The sequence below is a fragment of the Heptranchias perlo genome, chromosome 6, assembly GCF_035084215.1.
Source record: "Heptranchias perlo isolate sHepPer1 chromosome 6, sHepPer1.hap1, whole genome shotgun sequence".
NCBI lineage: Eukaryota > Metazoa > Chordata > Chondrichthyes > Hexanchiformes > Hexanchidae > Heptranchias > Heptranchias perlo.
Window position 1 is genome coordinate 35235049 of NC_090330.1, and position 17244 is coordinate 35252292.

A 17244-nucleotide genomic window follows, 5' to 3' on the forward strand; every position below is an offset into this window, starting at 1 on the left:
TGAAAGTCTATATACACATCATCAACTGCACTACCTTCATCAACCTTCTCCGTTATTTCATTGAAGAACTCAATCAAGTTCGTCAGACATGATTTGCCTTTAACAAATCTGTATATATTATCCATAAGAACTTTATGACTGGTAGTGAGAGGAGACTTTCAGCCTATCAGCCTGGGAAGGTATAAATTCAGTTCAATAAAAGAAAGCATGTACCCATGAAAAAAGACATTTTTTTATTTATTGTTAAGACACAATAAAGGTACCCTATTTGTCATGGATTTTTTTTCACATTCAAAATCAACAAAGTTGCACTTTAGATTAACTCAATGTAAAAGTGAAATAGAACAGGAAATGTTACCATTCCAGACAAACAAACCTATTTGAACCATTTCCTACCACTATAATGTTTAGAAGAATGCTTATCCTTCTTTTTGTTTTTAATACCCCAGTTAAGATATTTTTCCATATTTAGATGTTGTTGAATTCATTGAATGATTTGTTAAATTGGATTTCAATTGCTGAAAGCTACAATGTCCAGAGTATAGTGAACACTTTCTGCTTCCAGTATTATTAAACCACAATTATCTACTTCATCATCCTGTTCTTTTATTCTTCCAGGTTAAACAACTGCTGAAGTGGTGAGCCTTTTTTGAGAGGGTCAATCTGTAGCAGCTGACGAGTAGCTGATTCCCAGTCTCTTCCTAGCTCCAGGCGACTACAGATTGCTGGATATTGTCTGTCTGTACTTCTAGCCCATCCTATGGCTTTTTTTACAGATTCTAGTGCCCAGTGTGGTGTCCTGTAGAAGCCAATGAACATTTTTTTTTAAAGTAAAAATATATTCAATAAAAACACAAAATATAACTAATTCACCTGGCATAAAAAATATTTTTCAATTATGCTGGTACACAATGCCATGCAATTGGTAATATTCCTCTTGAAATGAAAAATATAGACACTAACTTCTGAAATCTGATAAATGTTCTCTTTTCATTATCATGGAGGAAGAATCTTCAGAAAGTACAATGTGCGAGTGATAGATGCACTACAGGAGTTGTAGTTTTCTTTGTTCCTGTGGAACTACAATACCTAGAGTATACTATCAGATGGAAAATTTATAAATAATAGCTATAGGCACAAGTGGGTGGGGGGGGAAATATTTCATTTTTTTTTAGTATTTTATATAGTATAAGCAACCAAATTTTTAAAAAGCTGAGCTATTAGTGTGGTTGTGCTGATGCCAGAGGGGAATGTCTGTGAGGCACTTTTATGTTGATCTCAGACATTGTGGCTGGAGTTGGTCAGCCAGCTAGGATTGGCCTGAGAATGGCTACTTGTTCAGGTGCTAGTTATTAGAGACTGAACAGTGTGGAAAAACCTTCCTTTGCGCAGTACTGCATCAAAGACAGTTTAAACAAAAACTACAAATCCACTGTGGGGAAGGGGGAGAAAAAAAAAGTATCTTTTATAATTATGTAAGTAACTGAGGAAAAAGAAGGAAAATTTTGAAGAGGGAGGTGGGAAGAACAAAGAAATAAAGTATTTGTGCCGTAAGCAAATACTGAAAACTCACCATCGGAAATGGAGCAAAAAAATTATTTTATACTGTAATAACTAGAAATAAGAAATGTTTAAGGTGCCAGCCCTGGCTCAGTAGTAGCACTCTTGCTTCTGAGTTAGAAGGTTGTGGGTATAAGCCCCACTCCAGAGACTTGAGCACATAATCTAGGCACTTCAGTGCAGTATTGAGGGAGTGCTGTACAGTCAGAGGAGAAATCTTTTCTATATCTTTGCTATACTGATGTCCTATTTGAAGGGTAGCAGGGGAGTTTTCCCGGTATTCTGGCCAACATTTATCCCTAAACCAAAATCACAAAAAAAAATGATTCTCCAGTCATTTGTCTCATCACTGTTGGTGAAATCTTGTGTACAAATTGGTTGCTGCATTTCCCTCGCATTATAACAGTGACTACACTTCATAAGTACTTTATTGGCTGTGAACTGCTTTGGGGTGGCCTAGGATTGTGAAAGGTGCTATATAAATGGAAGTTCTTTCTTTGGAGAGGGAAGATCAAAATTATTTGCATCTTGAGCAAGTTTTGTAAAGTGCGATTTAAAAAAAATATTTACCTTTTACATTTGAGGTATGTACCTTTTAGTATCAATAGCAATTGCTGAATTACTGTTGTTGTTAAGTTGCAGCAGGACTGTGGTTAAGTATTAAAAACTGCAATCCAGGCTCTGTACTACCCATGAGCAATGCCACAAGTGAGCATTATTTTAAAGACCTTCTCAATATGTGTCTTGAAGTTATAACTAATTCTACTATCCAAAATGTTTGGAAAAACACAAAAAAAATTCACAATATTATCAATGCTCCAATACCTCTGAATCTAGACTTTATACAAACCTTGAATCCAATGTCTGCTCCAATTTAAAGAGGGATTTGAGCTTAATCCCTTTCAACTGTTCAGTGAAACGAATCAACTGTAGGATCATGAGTGTGACAATCAGCGATACAATCTCTTCAGCTGCTCGGTGACCTTTCAAAAGATAAATATTTTCTAGTCAGTGCCTGCTTCGTAATCTAACCTTCAAAGTTCTTATTCAAAAAATCTATGATTCTAATGTAAGTCTGTCAAACAAATCAATATGCACAGAAATGTATGCAAGTAATTTCCTCTGAAATATTAGCTAATGTACATCTTTTGACATTGATTAATAGTGTCATTAAAAACTGCTTTCTTAAAATGAGTAATTAAATAGATGCTACCCAAAAACCCAAAACCAAAAAAAGTCAGCAAGTAATTGCTCTATGAGTTTAGACGCACGTAAACATTTTAATTAAATTCAATTAACTCCCTTAAGGGTTTCTTTCCCTGGCCATTCTTTTAAAGTGAGCTCTAAATACAGTTGTGGTATCATGAAGTATACAACTGTTCTAGATCAATAACATTTGAACAGATTAATTTTATTTTTCCTGCCATTTTTAATGAATTTATTTATTTTGATATATATATTTTGAAGCTCTAATTTTTTTTTGCCTCCTTGTATTTTTGCATTTACAAGTCCCTTCTGGGCCACACAGTTGCTCTATTTGAGAGGTTGGGGTAAGAGGTGTGTGTGTATAAAAGTGACCTGGTCAGGATTCCAATTTCCTTCCCCCCTCCCCAACCAGATGCCAGGGATGTAGCTAAAATTGGGAATTCAGTGAGTGGGGAAAATGGAACCCACTTCCTGGTACTCTCATCATTGCCTGGCCCTTTATGACTTTATTATTTTTATTTTCTCCCTCTGTCTTTAGATGTCCTTTGCCTCCCCTCCCCCAAAATTCACAGGACAGATTCTACTTTTCTGGCGTACAATTTCTGAACAACTAATTTTTAAAAATCTGTTATAGCATGGTGCTACCATGGGTGTATCACAAATGCGATTGATTGTAAGTGGCTACCATTCCCTATGTAGGACACAGAAGCGGCCACATATTTCCCATAATACATAATTTGTATTCCTGTAAATTAGTGTGAAGCCAGCAGTTGCCTCATATAAGTAATTAGAAGTTTATTGTTTCTCTCCTTTAAAACCAGGAATTTTTCAATTTATGCAATGAAAACTCTGAACTATTTTGAATGTGTTGATGGGTCTTTAGATTCACTGGGAATAAAATAGGGTTTTCTAAATTGGTGCTTATAGATGGATAATATACTATATTTCAAAGCAAAGTGGATCAGGATAGAAAGATTAAAGGAGAAAATGCCAAACTAACAAGCCAAAATATTAGAAATCTAGATAGGAAAACCTTGATCTCCCTTGCAAAAGATAGATTTTACTATAATGTTAATATTTGCATTTATATAGCATTGAAATGTATTTAAGTATTTTACATAATTAATTATTCTTTAAAGTGCAGTGTTGATATGTAGGCAAATACAGCAGCTGTTCAGCCATCCGAGGAAGTAAAGTATGTCTTGTTTGAAACAAGGGACCAATATCTTAGGTGGGCAGGATGGCTCCTTGTCTGTCAACTTAATGCACAGACAATATTCAAAGCACCAGGAACAATGGTGGAAAAGTACAACAGAATTCAAAACTGTAGGGCCTTCAAGAACTTTTATTGTAATCTGTACAAATCCTAGATAAATTTTTGAAAATTGTCTATGAAGAGTTCTGTTCAGCGACCAGACATTCTAAAGTAGATGAAGAAGGGAAGGTTAGATTAGAGCAAGCAGCTCCATACAGAAGACGGAGATTGGGGAAGTAATACGCAGAGTGTTGGGTGCAAACTGCCATGGGCAGATGGACACCGAATGAAAATTTAGAGGCCTAAAGGTGACTTCGCTTGGATTCAGATAGTGGTCAAATTTTCAGGTGATACCAAACTAGAAAGGACAGCGGATTCTGACGAGGTAGCTCAGAAAGTACAAAATTAATTGGACAAAATATGTAAGTGGGCAGAACAATGGCAGATGAAATTTAATGCAGACAAGTGTAAAGTGATGCACATAGAAACAATAAATGGGCAACATATGTATTTCACAAAAGATTTAGGGATCTTAGACTAAAAGTTCAACATGTTCAGAGCAGCAATCAACAAATAAAATGATGAAAGATTTTGCCAGAATAGTAGAGTAGGAGTCAGAGGACGTCATGGTCAAATTGTATAGTGCTCTGGTCAGTCTACAGCCTAAGTACTGGTCACCAAGATACAGAGGAGACATTCAAGAACTAGAGGCAGTTCAGGGAAAAGCTGTGAGGCTAATCCCTAATATTAGACATATGCATTAAAATGAAAGATCGGAGAAACTTGGGCTTTTCAGCCTTGAAAGGAGACAACTGAGAAGTGATCGTATATATAAGTAAATGGTAAGGAAAAAGTAAACCCGGAAAATTACTTCATACTAAACTGTAAGTAGGACAAAAGAATATAGATTTAAACTAATAAAAGGTAAATTTAGGACTAACAATTAATACATGGAATTGACATGTATAGTAGTGGACGTGAAAACTTTGGAATTGTTAAACAATTGGATGCCACAATGGGGAACTATCGGGTCCTTCTGGATGAATGATCCAAGATGACCTAAAAGGCTTTCCTCATCTATATTTATCTTGTGATATTCTGAAGATTATACAATAGCAAAACACAATACACGAGTTACCACAGGCAGTACTAACAAACAACTTGCAATTGGCAACCTTCATGCTTAGAAGGGGGATGAGGCAGGGCTGCCCTTTATCTCACTCATTGTTTGTTTTGCAGTCAAGCCATCAACACAAGTGATTAGAAAGTTTTCAGAGATAAGGAGGGAGAAGAGTCTGTCAGATTGAAACATTTGCCTGAGGAAGGAGGAAATCTCCGAAAGCTTGTGAATTTAAAATAAAATTGCTGGACTATAACTTGGTGTTGTAAAATTGTTTACAATTGTCAACCCCAGTCCATCACCGGCATCTCCACAGATTGAATCACAGCTTTTATTTGCAACCGTATTCTTTTGCTACTGCAGAACCTTAAACAGGATATGGAATGCATCCTGGAAGTAGTGAATTATTTTATCAGTACTTCAGGGTACAAAATTTGCTGGCAAAGTCTAAGCTGCACCTTTAACTGGCACCCGCTGAAAGGAAATATAGCAAAGGCATATTCATTTGGAGATCCACTTCTATGAAGTAATTAGGAATTCTGGTGCTCTGAAAGCTAATGACAAATCACAGTTAAATTATTAGGTCTTAGCTTGATTTCCTGATTGGAGTGCACTGGTGTCAAATGGCTGAGCAGTGGTTGAAAATCGGCCGAGCAGGCCCTGGGCCTGTATCTCCTTGATGCGCAGAGAGTGGTGGTTGAACATTTCATGAGTTGAGGCCTACTACATATTTTGTGCAATAATCTCAATAAACCAGAATAATTTATATTTCTTCATTTGAAGTACCTCTTGGTATCATTTACTAGTTTCTTACTAGGAATGCACTGAAGCTATTCAAGTTCCATTTAAACTGGGCATTATATTCAAAGAATGTTCTGCCATTTGGAAATTGCATTCTTAAAAGATGAGAACTATTATTAGCTAAAGAAGTTTGCTGCAGTACTCATTTCTGAATCAATTCTTTGCATTTGTTGCTGGTTTGTTTTTTGACTTTTTGCATTTTTAACATTTTTTTTGGCCCTAGTATTTTCCTTTAATAATTTTTTGGGAGCTGAAATTTCAGTTGCATCAACCAAAATTTTGAATATGGGAATTCCTCTCCATCCGTTTGTTTTGGAAGAGGAGGACAAACAGTAGGATCTGATGGAGGATCAGAGGGAGACTTGCTTACACAAGACGAATTGCCCACATCTACCCTTACTCTTCCAGCTGTGTCCATTAACTAAGACACTGCTACTTACACATGCCTGAGATCTGTCTTTGCTGACCACCACTTAATCAGGGGGAAGGCACTGAGTTAGGGCTTCTTCTCAAGCCTGACCTTTAGATAAGATCAATGACAGGGATGATCTCTGCATGTGATGTGAAGGTGACCACTGGCTTGACGTTTTATGCAACTGGATCATTTCTAGCCACCTGTGGAGATATATGTCAATCTGCAGTGCACCAATGTATACAAAACGTGACAGGTTCATTGTTTGCCAAGGCAAACTCTTTCATTAGTTGCCTGCACGTTTTCCATGTGTCAGGTTTTTCCAAAGTACTGGTTGTTATAGGTAGCTCTTGCATGGTCATCTAGACTTCTACTACCAAATGCATGCCCGTCATGAACAGAAAAGGGTTACATTCCGTTAATGTGCACGTGGTCTACAGCAGCTCTTTTACTGACCATCAAAGATTACAGTTGCATTGAACTTTAATAATGTGGCACACTCCTTCCTGACAAATGTGGGAGATCTCTGTCACACCTCCCAACTTTCAGTTCACACTCATATCAACAGATGCATTGTTTGCAAGGGCCAATAAGTTCTTCTATTTTCCGGTGGAAAGCAGCAAGTGCCAAGATTCAACATGCACCACACAAAGGTTTACCAAACATTAGCCGTTTGAAAGGTTAGATTCAATTAGTAGTGTTCGCAATAACAAGATAGTTTAACAGGCAAAGAAGGTTAAAAAGCCATTCCGCAATGTGTGGTGCATGCCAAACCTTGGCTTTTAATACTATATTTCTTCGATGCACTTCATATTCATCTAAACATATGACAGTACTGGGCAGCCTCAGACATATGGAACAACACTTTGCATTCAGCTGCAACATTTAAGATAGGCATTGTAAGAAAGCAAGGCCTGAACTCAGGGATAATAGAAGCTCATGAACAGATAAGGAAGGTGGTATAGGGTTGCCAATTCTAGTTGGATGTATTCCTGGTGATTTCATCACATGATCTCCACCTCCAAACACCCCGCCCAGTTAAACATAATTTTTCCCATCTCCAATATTTTTATAACTAAAACAAAAATGTTAAAAGAAAATGAAAAAAGTTAATTTTTTTTTTAATGCCGTGTGATTTTTCTCCTGAGTTGCTCGCAGTCGTGTCCAGGAGATGAATTTTTAATTCCTGGAGACTCCAGGGTAATCCTGGAGGGCTGGAAATCCTATGTAGGACTGGAAATCCTATGTAGGACGGCATTCACCAGTGGAAGGAATGTGCAGGATAACAAATTAGATAAATGGAGGCAAAGAGGGATATTGTGGTTGAAGGTTACATCGGATGTGCTAGGTATGGGAGAGAGGAATGGTAATTTATAAGAAACTTCAATGATAATGAGATTCCATAAACATATTAAAATGTGAATATGTGGAAAAAAGATAATATGTTAATTATAATATAAACCAAATTATCCAGCACTCAAAAATACATTAGCAATGTACACTATTTGACAGATCTTATTTAGGGTCTCAAAGTTTTGGAATTCTGGCCTGAGTATAAGTTATACCCATTTCTAAGTGGTTCAATGATTGGCAAAAATATCAAATGATACGAAGGAACAGCAAAGTGTTGCTGAAGGTGTGAAGCAGTAAGGACCTCAGAGAAATTAATGAGTAACTGCTGAGAGGTGCACCTTGACCACGGAACAAGCATCTGCTGTAGCACAGTGCAAAAATTCTCATAAATATACAATGGGAAGAGAGTCTCGGGAGGTTATTAGCAAGAGTCGAAGTGTAAAGGAGGATATTCTGCTTGGTTGCCTTCTGGGTCTGGGATGTAAGTGGGATGACGAGCAAGGATTTCAACATCCTGAATTCGGAGACTCTGCTTAATGCTTCACATTCTGCATCAAACATTTTCAGCAGTAAATGCTGCTACTTGCTGTAGTTCACTTTCAGATTAATGTACTACTGAGACTAACATTTACGTTACCTAGAGATTTAATGCCTTTTTCTATTAGAAAAACATTAGTTAGATATTCCACGTTAATTTTCAACAGGACACCCAGGTCAGCTGTAACATTCCAGTACCCGTTCTGCAAAGATACAGAAAAAAAGAAATCATGAGCAACAACAATGAACATAACAACTTACATTTATATAGCAGAGATGATAATGTGTTAGAGGCCAGAGTTGGAGGATCATAGAGTTCTTAGAGGGTTGTAGGGCTGGAGTCTGCTTCAGAGATAAGGAGGGCCAAGGCCATTAAGAGATTTCAGAATTTTAAATTTGAGGTGTTGGTGGACCGGGAACCATGTAGGTCAGTGACCACAGAGGTGATGGGTAAGTGGGACTTGATGCCGGTTAGGATATGGGCAGCAGAGTTTTGCACAAGCTCAAGTTCAAGGAAGGTGAAAGATAGGAGGCCGGCCAGGAGAGCACTGGAATAGTCGAATCTGGAGGTAACAAAAGCATGGATGAGGGTTTCAGCAGCAGATGGGGTAAGCAGGGGTAGAGACAGGAGATGTTAAGGAGGTGGAAGTAGGTGGTCTTTGTGATGAAGAGGATATGGGGTCAGATAGGATGCTGAGATTGCGAGCAGCTGGTTCAGCCTGAGACAGTGGCTGCTCCATTTTAAAATTCTCATCCTTGTTTTCAAATCCCTCCACGGCCTCTTCCAACCCTACAAGATCTTTGCGCTCCAATTCAGGCCTGTTGTGCATCCCCAATTTTAATCACTCCACCATTGCCGCCCGTGCCTTCAGCTGCCTAAGTCCTAAGCTCTGGAATTCCCTTCCCAAACATCTCCCCTTCTCTGTCCTTTTAAGATTCTCCTTAAAACTTACCTCTTTGGCCAAGCTTTTGGTCACCTGACCTAATATCTCCTTATGTGGCTCAGTGTCAAATTTTGTTTGATAATGCTCCTGTGAAGTGCCTTGGGACGTTTTACTATATTAATGGCACTATATAAATGCAAGTTGTTGATGTTGGAGGGGAATGAAATCGGTGACAAGGGAACAGAGTTTGTGGCGGGAGCCAAAGACAATGGCTTCGGTCTTCCCAATGCTTAAAAAGGAAAAAAATATGGCTCATCCAGGACTGGATGTCGGACAAGCAGGCTGACAACACGGACAGTGGAGCGATCAAGGAAGGTAGTGGTGAGGTAGAGCTGGGTGTCATCAGCATACATGTGGAACCTAATGTCTTCAGATGATGTCGCTGAGGGGCAGTATGTAGAAGAGAAATAGAAAGGGGCCAAGAACAGATGAAAAAGGCCATGAGTTTCTCGCACTTGTTGTTGGAGGTAAGGGTGAAGGGGCCAGCGGCAGAGGGGTTTAAGAAGACAGTTGGTAGCAGAGAAAAGAAGCCCGGGGTCATCATACGTGTTCCAGGATGATCCTGGAGTAATCTAAGCAGTTTTGGCAGAGGAGAGCTGGGCTCTATGATACCTGATGTGGTCCAGCCTGATCTGGTGATGAATGGCTAAATCAATTGTGCTCCATATATGTTGAGGTCTGCGCCCCTTGGACTTAAGGGAGTGAAGATGGGGGCTGTACCAAGGGGAAGGGCCAGGATATGAGAGAATAAGGGTTTTACTGGGGTCAAGGACATCAAAGGCAGGGGGTCAGGGAGTGTTTGGGTAGAGCAACAGCTGCAGAAATATCATGGTGAATGGAGGGCAAAAGGCTGGACAGTTAGGAGTTTGAAAGTGTCATTGTGACTTGCGGGGAAATTTTTTTCTAGATGCGCACACAGAAGTAAGTGAGGTGGGAAGTGAAAAGTGGGATGTGAGTGGTGAGGGATACAGGGAAGTGATCAGAAATGGCCTTGTCTGTGATTGAGACGATGGAAATAGAGAGGCCACATGAGATGACAAGTTTGAGGGGGTGGCCTTGATAATGGGAAGGAAAGTTTACTTTGGGAGTTTCATTTTAGCTAGGGAATTTTAGGATACCTCAGATTATTGAAGAAGTAGGTAGTCCTTTATATTAGTCCAGAAATTAACGTCAGCACAATTAGCAGGCAAATGCGTAATACCTCTCATATGATATTGCTCTATCTGCTATTTTAGTGGAGATGGTAATCCATTTAAAATGAACGTGTTAGCACCTGCATTAAAATAATATGTAAAAGCATTCATCTAATAATCTTGCCAGCAGTAATTTCTAGGTTCTTGTCTTTGGAACACATAGGAAGAAGGTTAGAAACTTTGCTTTATTTTGCATGGATTTTCCACAGTGAGGGAGCACAAACAATTCTCACTACTTCAGAGGTTCTAGTGTCTCACATACTGAGAAGCTAGTGTGCAGTGATGAATTGTTTAATTTCCACTAATTGTACTGGTTATAATATAAATTAGTAATATGTATAGGACTGTTGAGTTGGACTGTGTTATATGTTATGTTACAATTAGTGACTGTTGCAGTTAGCAGTTTAGTGTTGTTAACTTTGCTGGTATTGCAGTCTACATTCTACCAAAACTGTCTGTTCAATATGTAGTTCATAAATATCATGTTAGGATGATGGGTAGTTTGTATGAGAGACCTCAGATATATTATACTTTGTGACAGAAAAGGCCAGTGATGCTGGGAAATTACACAGCTGCTGCATTATAAGATATTTATTAATGTTTTATACTACATGACCGTGAAGTATCTTCCTCTCAAGCATATTTCCTGGTGCATCAGCCATTAAAGCCCTTTTATGTACTTTCTCCAGTTTGTGAACTCACATGCATTAGCAGTTCAAAGAATAATTTCCTGGGTAGCAAGCAGACTTTGACCTAATTAATTTCTGAGGCAGTGGCACTAACAAAGAAAGTTAGCCGCCTCTCATTGAAACTGTGATATATCTGGACAGTTTTGTGAATTGGGCAGTCCCCTGAGTCAGACAAAGGAACTCTTTTTCAGCTACAACTAGGTGAAGCCAGCTTTTAGCATCACATTTACCTTGCCTATCTAAACTCACTAAAAGATATATTGAAGAAATTGTCCCTATATGACACAGGACACGAGCAGCATTGCAGGTTTTAACTGAGCTGTTGATGGTAAAAAGAGGGAAAGACAATCTGCAACTCTTGTTCTTTTTGTAATGCCTGAACAGCGAGCAAAGAGCAAAAACTTGGGTGCAGGTTGTCTGTCATCCTCTCACCCAGGAGGTGATACATGTCATGAGGACACAAAGGAAGGTTGGAAAATAATTTAAAAATGGGGATGGAATCATAAAATCTTGAAAGGTCATAGGTTCAATCTCTTATGTGCTAATATCAGCTAAGACAACAATCAAGGTCTCAAATTGACTTTAGCATCTTTTGGATAGGAAAAAATCAGCTAGAGTTTTTCCCACTCCTGATTTCTATCCAGACTCCTGCTGGAAAGCATCAAAACCCAATTCAGTCTTGATCTTACATCAACAAGTTCAGATCAAGAATGAATTGGGCTCAGCTGTGATGTCCCAATTATTGAAAGGCCTGTTGACACTCAGCATCCAAGATTATGAATGAAGAATGGTCATTTGGGGAGGCTCTAGAGGGCTGTTGGTGTGCATGGAACCATGGGGTGGAATTTCCTGTGGCGGTGTAATCGGGAAGTTACATCCGAAATTATGCCCATTTGGCTGATGTCTATTTACACCCAAATTTCCTGCCAATCTCATTAGCATATGCTAGAACGTTAAAATCGGGGCCTGAGGAAAGTGCTGAACGCACAACATATATTCCTTCTTTAAAGTATGAATATTAAAGTTTCAAGCCATCTGTCATTCATGCAAATTAGACGCAGCATGTTTAAGAACATTCAATTGTGGAAGCCTTTCAATTTTTAATGTGACATATAATGATGCCATAAAAATACATATAAAGAAACAGAAAATACTGTGCCGGTCTCAGTGAGGATAAAATAACGCTCAAAATAAAATCACAATAAAACACCAGAAAAATGACCATTTCCTGCTGCACGTAAGATTCTGGGCTTAATTTTACATCTGTTTTGAGCCAGCATAATTGCAGGAAATTCACGAGTACAGCTCTTTAACCAGGGGGCCGAGCCATTCTAATGAGCTGAGATGCTTTGGTGCAGGGATCAATAGAGAGGCGTAAAAGAGCGAGGAATTTTGGGCGTAGCGTGATTACGCATGCAACCATCTTGCATTTGAGTTTCCTCGATCTTTTATGCTAGGTATTTGCTTTATGCCCCAATTACATGTGTTTTTGGATACAAATACACAGGAAATACCACTCCATATCCCAACACAGGAAAAGAGAGGATAGAAAAATGGGGCAGTCGGAGAGGGAAGAAGTGAAGAAAGGCTAAGCAGTTAAATAAAGTTTAGTCATAAAATGTTAAAAGAATGACCTTGTTTTGATGTTCGAAGAGCTTTATCCAAGGTATTCCGCAACTTTTACTTCTCAGTGCTTTCTCTGTATCTTTTTTCTGGAGAAATAAACTTTTCTCTGGCCACTCCTTTCGTTTCTGGCGACTTAATATTTTCCTTGTGCCTCTCTTTATTTTCTGTTTACTTAATACTGTTTCTGGATCTTTATTCAATTTCTGAAGGCTGGAACACCATTTCAGAATGTAAATCATTTTTTGTTCAGTTACAGTATTAGATGTTCATTAATAATTAAAGTAACACTACAAATGATCTTTCATATACGCACCTGCAAAACACATTAGTATTGTTAGTCAATTTACACAGACAAATTGGAAGGGAAAATTTGATGTAAAACAAAACCCTGTAACTTATGTAGAGTCTTATTATTTTTTTAATCTGTGTGGTTGACAACTGTCCCCAAGCCCAAATGTCAAAGTATTAGTGGGTGCATTACTAAATACATTCAGAGTTTTCTACCGACATCACCTCTAAAGTTGGCAGTAAGCTGTGTAAATATAAACAAAGTGCCACTTATGCTATCTGAAGCAATGTGCATCTCCAAAATAGGGGGTTTTGACACACTCTTCGTTCAGCAGCATCAAATGGTTTGCTGTCAGAAGTGGATTCAACATTATTTTTTTGGCTGGTGTTGGACTCAACGGCTGCAGCGCTCAGCTACCTTTGTATAGGCCAAAATGAAGTTTTTTCTATTGTTGACCTTCTCCAGCCACTGGTGAAGGTAACAGTCCCAAGTGAAAAAGTTCCTTTTTCTGATTCATAATGTATGTGCAAGAGAGACATTTATTAACTACTCAGGAGGATTATCCACCCCCCCTGCAATTTCCTCCCCTCTTGAAGATGCTGACTTGTGCTGGGGATACTGTTCTAAGAATGCCAGAAGCTCTCCACTACCTTGCAAAACTGACCATTCTTCACACATGAATCAGATAGTGGGTGTCAGCAGGCTATGCAACTGTGGGGGGTACCACAGCTATGCCCGATTCTAATATCCACTCTTGATTTCCAGCAGGGGTTCCTAGATAGTGGTTAGGAGTTGGGATCCTGGCTGACTTTTCAGTATCTTAGTCTGGTCAATTGTAACAACCAGAGTGCCGTTTTTGTTGAGATCAGCTAACTCAGCACAGGAATGGAACTTTGATGTTCCTGGTCACTGTAGCTCAGCTAGACACTACCTTTACAAACAGATCCATTGGGAAGAATATTGTGACCATTCATATCACCACCATGATCCAAATAATGGACATATTTATAAAGAAAAACTTTCCAAGCCTGGTTTATGTTAGCATAATCTCCTCTACAGTTACCTGATTAAGATCAACTCTGGAAGATTCCTTGCAAAACGCTGTGTTTAAGAAGCGTACATTAAACATGTTATGATGGGAAATGAGTTATAGACAATGTGCATTATATAATTTGTTAATAACAAGGCAGCCACAAATAATGTATATTTATCAGAGACCAGTGTCTATCAGACAGTTTCATACTATTAAAAATATTCCATTCATTTTCTGTTTATGTTACTGTACATAGGGGATGATGCATACATTCAAAAGAAAGAAACAAAATCAAGAAAATTATTTAATATACATTTTACCTTAATGCATGGGATTCATTCAACGATGTTTTACATTCTTTGAAACGCCAAGACTTCGCAAAAATGAATGAATCAGTAGTAATCAAACAGCTGTCTTCAGGTGGAGACTGTGGCATTTGATGGTGGACCATATTTTGATCCTGGGAAGCACTTGAAGGAGCAGGTGTAAAACTTTCTACACTTGCAGCCTGTGGAATGTGGCGCCTTGAACTATATCCTTTTGATTCTCCAATTGTAGGAGCTGCAGCCATGGAAGCACTAGAATCTAAAGTTATTGAACAGCTATCAGGAAGTGCTGCAGGCCCTGAAAACCATGGACTTCCAACAGCGGGACCTACAGAAGAATCAGAACCAAAAGCTACCAAACCTCCAACAGCGGGAGTTTCAGCTATTGGAAGACCGGAACCAAGAATACCTGAATATCTATCAGGAGACACTGTAGCTACTGGAACCCCATGACCTCCAAATGCAGGAGATGCAACCTGAAGAGCTGCAATCGCTGAAAACTCTGAACTAAAAAGTGATTTCTTTCTAATAGCAGGAGCTGCAGTCGCTGAAAACTCTGAAGCAAAAGGTACTGAACTTCCAGGGATGGGAGCTGCAGATGCTGGAAACTCTGAACCAAAAAGTGATTTCTTTCTAATAGCAGGAGCTGCAGTCGCTGAAAACTCTGAAGCAAAAGGTACTGAACTTCCAGGGATGGGAGCTGCAGATGCTGGAAACTCTGAACCAAAAAGTGATTTATTTTTAATAGCAGGAGCTGCAGTCACTGAAAACCCTGAATCAAAAAGTGATGAGCTTACAGGGATGGGAGCTGCAGATGTTTTAACCAAACCCAGAACAGGTGAAGCATCTAAAGAAACTGAATCAAACACTAGTGAATCTTCATCAGCAGAAGCTCCAAATAATGAAAAATCTGAATCTCTATCTGAGCTATAATAGTTTAAATGTAGAACAGCAGTTTCTTCTTCAGTGGCTGCTTTCACTGAAGTACTTAAAGCAGGATGCAAAGGTTGAGTAGAATGTGTATGTACTGTATTGCAGAGTAAATTTGGAGGAAGTGGAGAGGTTTCAAAAGACCTTTCAGAAGAAATAGATAATGTATTCATGCTCAAGCAAGATTTCATATAAGCTGGTGATAAAGTGTAATTTTCTTCTACAGATGGTGAACTCTGATCATTTGTTTCATCATAGTCATCATCTTCATAGTCTTCACCATTTTTTTTTGAAAAGCATTTCTTGAGACTGTTCCATTCTCCCAACATTTCCTGTAAGTTAAACATAGGTCAGACAAATTGCTGTAAGTGTCATTAAACAAGTCTAGAAAGATGCAGTGGTGTAGCACATTAAGGAACCAACACGCTGTGCCACTGAGTAGCAGAATGTGGGTTTGTGCTCTCGATCCCACATACCACATGGGTCAGCCCAAGAAGAGTACTGCAGAGATCAGCCCAAGAAGCGTCCAGCTTCTCATGGCTCACAAGAAAACATTAAAAAGATTTTTTAAAATGGAATTTACCTGGGCCTCTTCTACTTGCCACCAACATATTTACGAGGTCCCTGCCTGCTTGCCTGCCGTGGGGGGCCTTGACACTCCCGAAAAACCGGGAGTTAAAAGAAAGAAAGACTTGCATTTATATTGTGCCTTTCACGATCTCAGGACATCTCAAAGCAGGGGGGGGACGCAAACTCTACAGGAATGCAGCAGGTAGTGGCTGGCTGCCATTTTAACACCTTGTCCATACTGTTCCCGCCAGGTGGGCATGGTTAAAATCAGGGCTTGACTGTTTTGGCTCACACATGAAGAGTGGCTGCAGTGACAAGGGCACAGTCAGCAGCTATGAAACTGTCAGCCACTATGTGTCACAACTTTCTGAAAGGGGAAAAAGCAGAGAAAATTGGAAAAAAGTGGAGCAAGACTTTACATATTTTTGTATTGAAATAATTGGATGTTAATAACCTGTAGGAAGTTTTGTTTATTTTAAAAATCCAAACTATTTGCACAGCACCATCGACAAAAAAAATTGTTAAATGTAAATCTAGGGCAAAATTCTATTATGTTTGCATTAGCTGAAATGTGCTTGTGAAATGCCAATAACTTTATATGCAACGGTGAAACTCAGATAGTGGATGATTTAAAGTGGTTCCAAACATTGTCAACCTGTTTATAGTAAGCCAGCATGCATGTTGCACTCACCATGCCACAAAATGCTCCACACTGCAGAGCTTTGACACTACATCCATTTAAAACAAATGTTAAACTTCAAATTCCTTGATCGCAATAGGAATTTTTTAAAAACTGAAACAGAATTTCACATTTTTTCCAGTATTAGTATGATTAACTGGAATTAGGAAGCTTAACAGACTCTTGCTACAGAACTCACAGATATCAGCACGCTCTATAATAGTCTGGTATTTCCTCTACTCCTGATTTTTATTAATCTGTTCTGAGTACTTTGTGCTTGTTTTAAGAAACTACTGGTGGAACTTTCAACTTTGGTGGGGAGGTAAAATAGGCAATATCAGATCGGTCACCCACTGTACACCCCACCTGTAAGATTTTCCTAACCATTGAAGTCAACTGAGGGTATTAAGAGTCAACATATCGTGTGGGATTGGAGTTGCATGTAGGCCAGAGCAGGTCAGGGTGGCTACCTCCCCTCCCTGAAGGGCATCTATGAACCATTGGGTTTTTATGACAATTTGGCAGCTTTCATGGTTATTTTATCTAATGTCCACAAATTACCAGATTCATTGAATTCAATTTCCCAACTTACCATGGTGGGATTTGAACTCACGACCTCTGAATTGCTAGTCCAGTACCATAACCACTGGGCTACCATACCCATCTCTTGTATTCACCCTTAACTGTAGTGGCATCAAATTCCTTTTCTCCAGCAATCTCT

The 17244-nt window shown here is 38.9% G+C and overlaps 1 protein-coding gene across 4 annotated transcripts in view; it reads right to left on the bottom strand.

Moving 5' to 3' along the window:
- Positions 1–214: 214 nt before the first annotated feature.
- parp4 (poly (ADP-ribose) polymerase family, member 4) overlaps positions 215–17244 on the bottom strand; it is a 108892-nt gene continuing 91862 nt past the window's right edge. For all 4 annotated transcript variants that reach the window (XM_067986101.1, XM_067986102.1, XM_067986100.1 and 1 more), the window contains 5 exons: positions 14339–15606; positions 12705–12906; positions 8345–8447; positions 2411–2543; positions 215–799 (listed from right to left, as the gene is read on the bottom strand). In XM_067986101.1, the coding sequence (XP_067842202.1) occupies positions 607–799; positions 2411–2543; positions 8345–8447; positions 12705–12906; positions 14339–15606 (1899 nt within the window). In that variant the 3' untranslated portion in view covers positions 215–606. The remainder of the gene's footprint in view (positions 800–2410; positions 2544–8344; positions 8448–12704; positions 12907–14338; positions 15607–17244) is intronic.